Consider the following 3,069-nt stretch of genomic DNA (forward strand, 5'->3'; position numbering starts at 1 on the left):
CTCATGGCAACTAACCCTGCCTGGGGAGACTTCCCCCCGCCCCTCTCCCTGGCAGCTAACCTTGCCTGCGGAGATCTCCTGCGGAAACTAAGTCTGCCTGAGTAACCCGCCCCAGCTCACCTCAGCTCCGCCTCCTCCACTGAGCACGTCGGCGCTGCTCTAATTCTCTTCCCCACCCACGCTTGTGGCGCTGATTGGAGGAGACTTAGAGCTGGGCTGTGTGCTCAGCGGAGGAGGCAGAGCGGAGGTGAGCTGGGGCGGGGAGCTGTTCCCCTGTGTGCCCCCCCTCGTTATTGCGGGAAACCCTCTCCGCGCACCCCCCACCTAGCTCACCTCCACCTCCTCACCTGAGGGGGCTTTTAGGCGCCCCCAACCACTAGGCGCCCTAGGTGGCTGCCTAGTTTGCCTAAATGGTTGCACCGGCCCTGGCTGCCATTAGTTTATTATTTCTTACAAAGCCCTGTAGCAGTCTCTGCTGAGCTTGTCACTAACTATAGGTGAATAACCTTCACCCCCTTTTAATCTCACACCAGGCCTAGTTTTGCCCTTAGTTATAATAGGGGAAACATCCCATGTGGTCAGTGGGAACTGTGTAACTGAGGCAGAACTAGGCCCAATGAAAGAGCATTTATAAAACATCTCTCTTGATACATAACATTTGATATTTTTACCCAGAACTCTCCATCATGCAGGACAAGTAGGAAGTAACTCAGCCTCCTCTGTTCCCACTTGGAAGGCAGATCTCATGAGACCAAATCTGTGTCAGTAGATGGGCCAGTTTAATTCTAAAAAGTCTTAAAGGGCTCTAAAGGAATCTGAGGGAACTTACCCTGCGAAGTAACCGGCACGAGCAGCTCATCATTGAAGGAGACCCACTCCGACTGGTGGGAAGCAATGACATTTGCCAATGACGTCATGCTTGAGACAGGCTGCTCATCTTCACCCAGTGCTTGTGGGAAAGGCCCAGAATGGTCAATGCCAATCAATGGAGAGCAGCACCTCCTTGGTGCTTCTTGGCTTTTTCCTTTCACATTAGAAATTCTATTAAGAGTCAAGAGAGGGTGTAATTAGGTCTCTCAAAGTTAAACAAAAAAACCTAAAGAAATTAACTGAAAAAATTATCCCCAGCATTTTAATAATAAAGGTTACTAACACATTTCACAAACTACATACACAGTTCCACCAAAATGCAGTCACCTCTGAGGGTCAGAACACTACCTTTTCTGTATGTGGAGGAGGAATAAGGTTGGCCAAAGGCATTGAGACAAATCCCTACAATTAAAAAAAAAAAAAAAAAAAAAAAAAAATAAAAGCAGCGTGGGGTCTCTAAAGAGCACTGTGTGTGATTTTATTTTTTAAAAGGTTTTAGTCTTAAACCAGCCTCATGCAGCAAGTGGAATGGAACCCTCAACTTGGATAGCATTTTCTTCCATAGGGCTTAAAGTATCACATCACACCTGTGCATTATCTCTGTTTTCCAGAGGTGTGTGAATTCACTCCCTGCCTGTCTTCGGTTTTTATGAAGCTCCTGTTCCTGTGGCATCTAAGCCCTGTGGAAGTATGAATAAGCATGAATTTAGCTGGGCTTCTGAACTGATTGAATATGGATAACTCTTGCTTAAAGTCAAATAAGATAGGCTATATTTTTTTGCCTGCTCAAGATAATATAACTTACCCTCACTGTGCCATGCAAAATAGTGCCGCTGATGGGGGTGGTGGGAAAATGGAAGGAATATTATGAAGAATTTTTACGACAAAATACTATAGGCCTAAGGCACAGATCTAAACATTCCCCATCTCCAACATATTGCACTGAAACAAAGGCAGCCATTATTCATTGTACCTCCTGTATATGTTTTTCAATTCTGCTATAATATTTGTAATGTATCCATATCTTAAATATCCTACAGCTCTAGTATCACAGAAAGAGGTCACATAGCATTCCTCGTGTTTGAGACAGAACTCAGTAACAATGAATTTTAAATGGTTTTTTTAAATTCTGTCTATCTTGAGTATTTATATGGCCTCCATCACCAAAGTATCTGAGGACCTCACAATTCCCCTGTTAGGTAGTGTACTATGCCCATTCTACAGATGGGGAACTTAGGCACAGAGAGGCGAGGTGACTTGCCCAAAGTCACATACAAAGTCTGTGGAAGAGGAGGGTCCCCATGTACCAAGCTTGTAAGGCCACTCACTCAAATTTGGCTTAGCTGGTCCACCCATCATCATGACAGAGGAGTGGCAGGGCCAAATCTGACTGGTGCTGAACCCCCATGCCTGGAAGAGAGAGCTGAGCCCAGCAAGCCCTGGAGGACAGGAGCTGCCAAGATTGTCTGCAGGGTGCACTTATTTAGTGCTTATTACATTAATATGTCTATATTATGGGTAAGAAATATCTAGTAAGACAGATTTTTTTTGCCCTATAGCTACTTACTGGTCACGACAGGTTATCAAGGTTTACAAATGTGTCCTGAGCCCAACAAGGTTGAGAACCAGCGCACTAGATCTAACTTTTGTTCTGGGTTTGTATAGTGTGTAGCATAGTAGGTTTCTACATGCTACAATAATACAAATAAATAATAAATAATAATAATAATAATAATAATACGCTAATTCCATTTTTATCCAGTTCAGTTCTACAAGGGCAGCAAATAAGGCCTGTATGGAAGAGCTGAAAACGCCGAAGATCAACCTCTCAGTGACAGAATGGTCAGCCCAGTCCCTGGTCACGGTGGGAACTGACAGGCCCAAGCTTATTGCCTACCTGCTGTAGACTGAAAACAGGCCTCTACAACAAAAGTCCAACACAAAATACAACGCTTCCCATAAAAGGAGTAAGGCTTCCTACACCAAGTCTTCATTTGTAACTATAGCTTCTATATCCAGAGCCTTTCAGTATGCTCTTATGTAATCAAGGCTGCTCCCCTTTCAGCTGAACACCCACACCCTCTCTTTCCGTATTCAGCTCCCTCTCTCCTGACATGGAAACAGCTGCAACTGAGCCCAGATCTATTCTCCCCTTCCCACCCCACCAGTGGCAGGATCTCTGCATTCCCGTAGTGAGGG

The 3,069-nt window shown here is 45.0% G+C and overlaps 1 protein-coding gene across 1 annotated transcript in view; it reads right to left on the minus strand.

The window, feature by feature from the left end:
* Positions 1 to 1,012, minus strand: part of STON2 (stonin 2) — a 113,358-nt gene extending 112,346 nt beyond the window's left edge. The window contains exon 1 of the mRNA XM_032797588.2: positions 830 to 1,012. Within this exon, the coding sequence (XP_032653479.1) occupies positions 830 to 917 (88 nt within the window). The 5' untranslated portion in view covers positions 918 to 1,012. The remainder of the gene's footprint in view (positions 1 to 829) is intronic.
* Between the last annotated feature and the right edge of the window lie 2,057 nt (positions 1,013 to 3,069).

Source organism: Chelonoidis abingdonii, chromosome 4, assembly GCF_003597395.2.
Source record: "Chelonoidis abingdonii isolate Lonesome George chromosome 4, CheloAbing_2.0, whole genome shotgun sequence".
NCBI lineage: Eukaryota > Metazoa > Chordata > Testudines > Testudinidae > Chelonoidis > Chelonoidis abingdonii.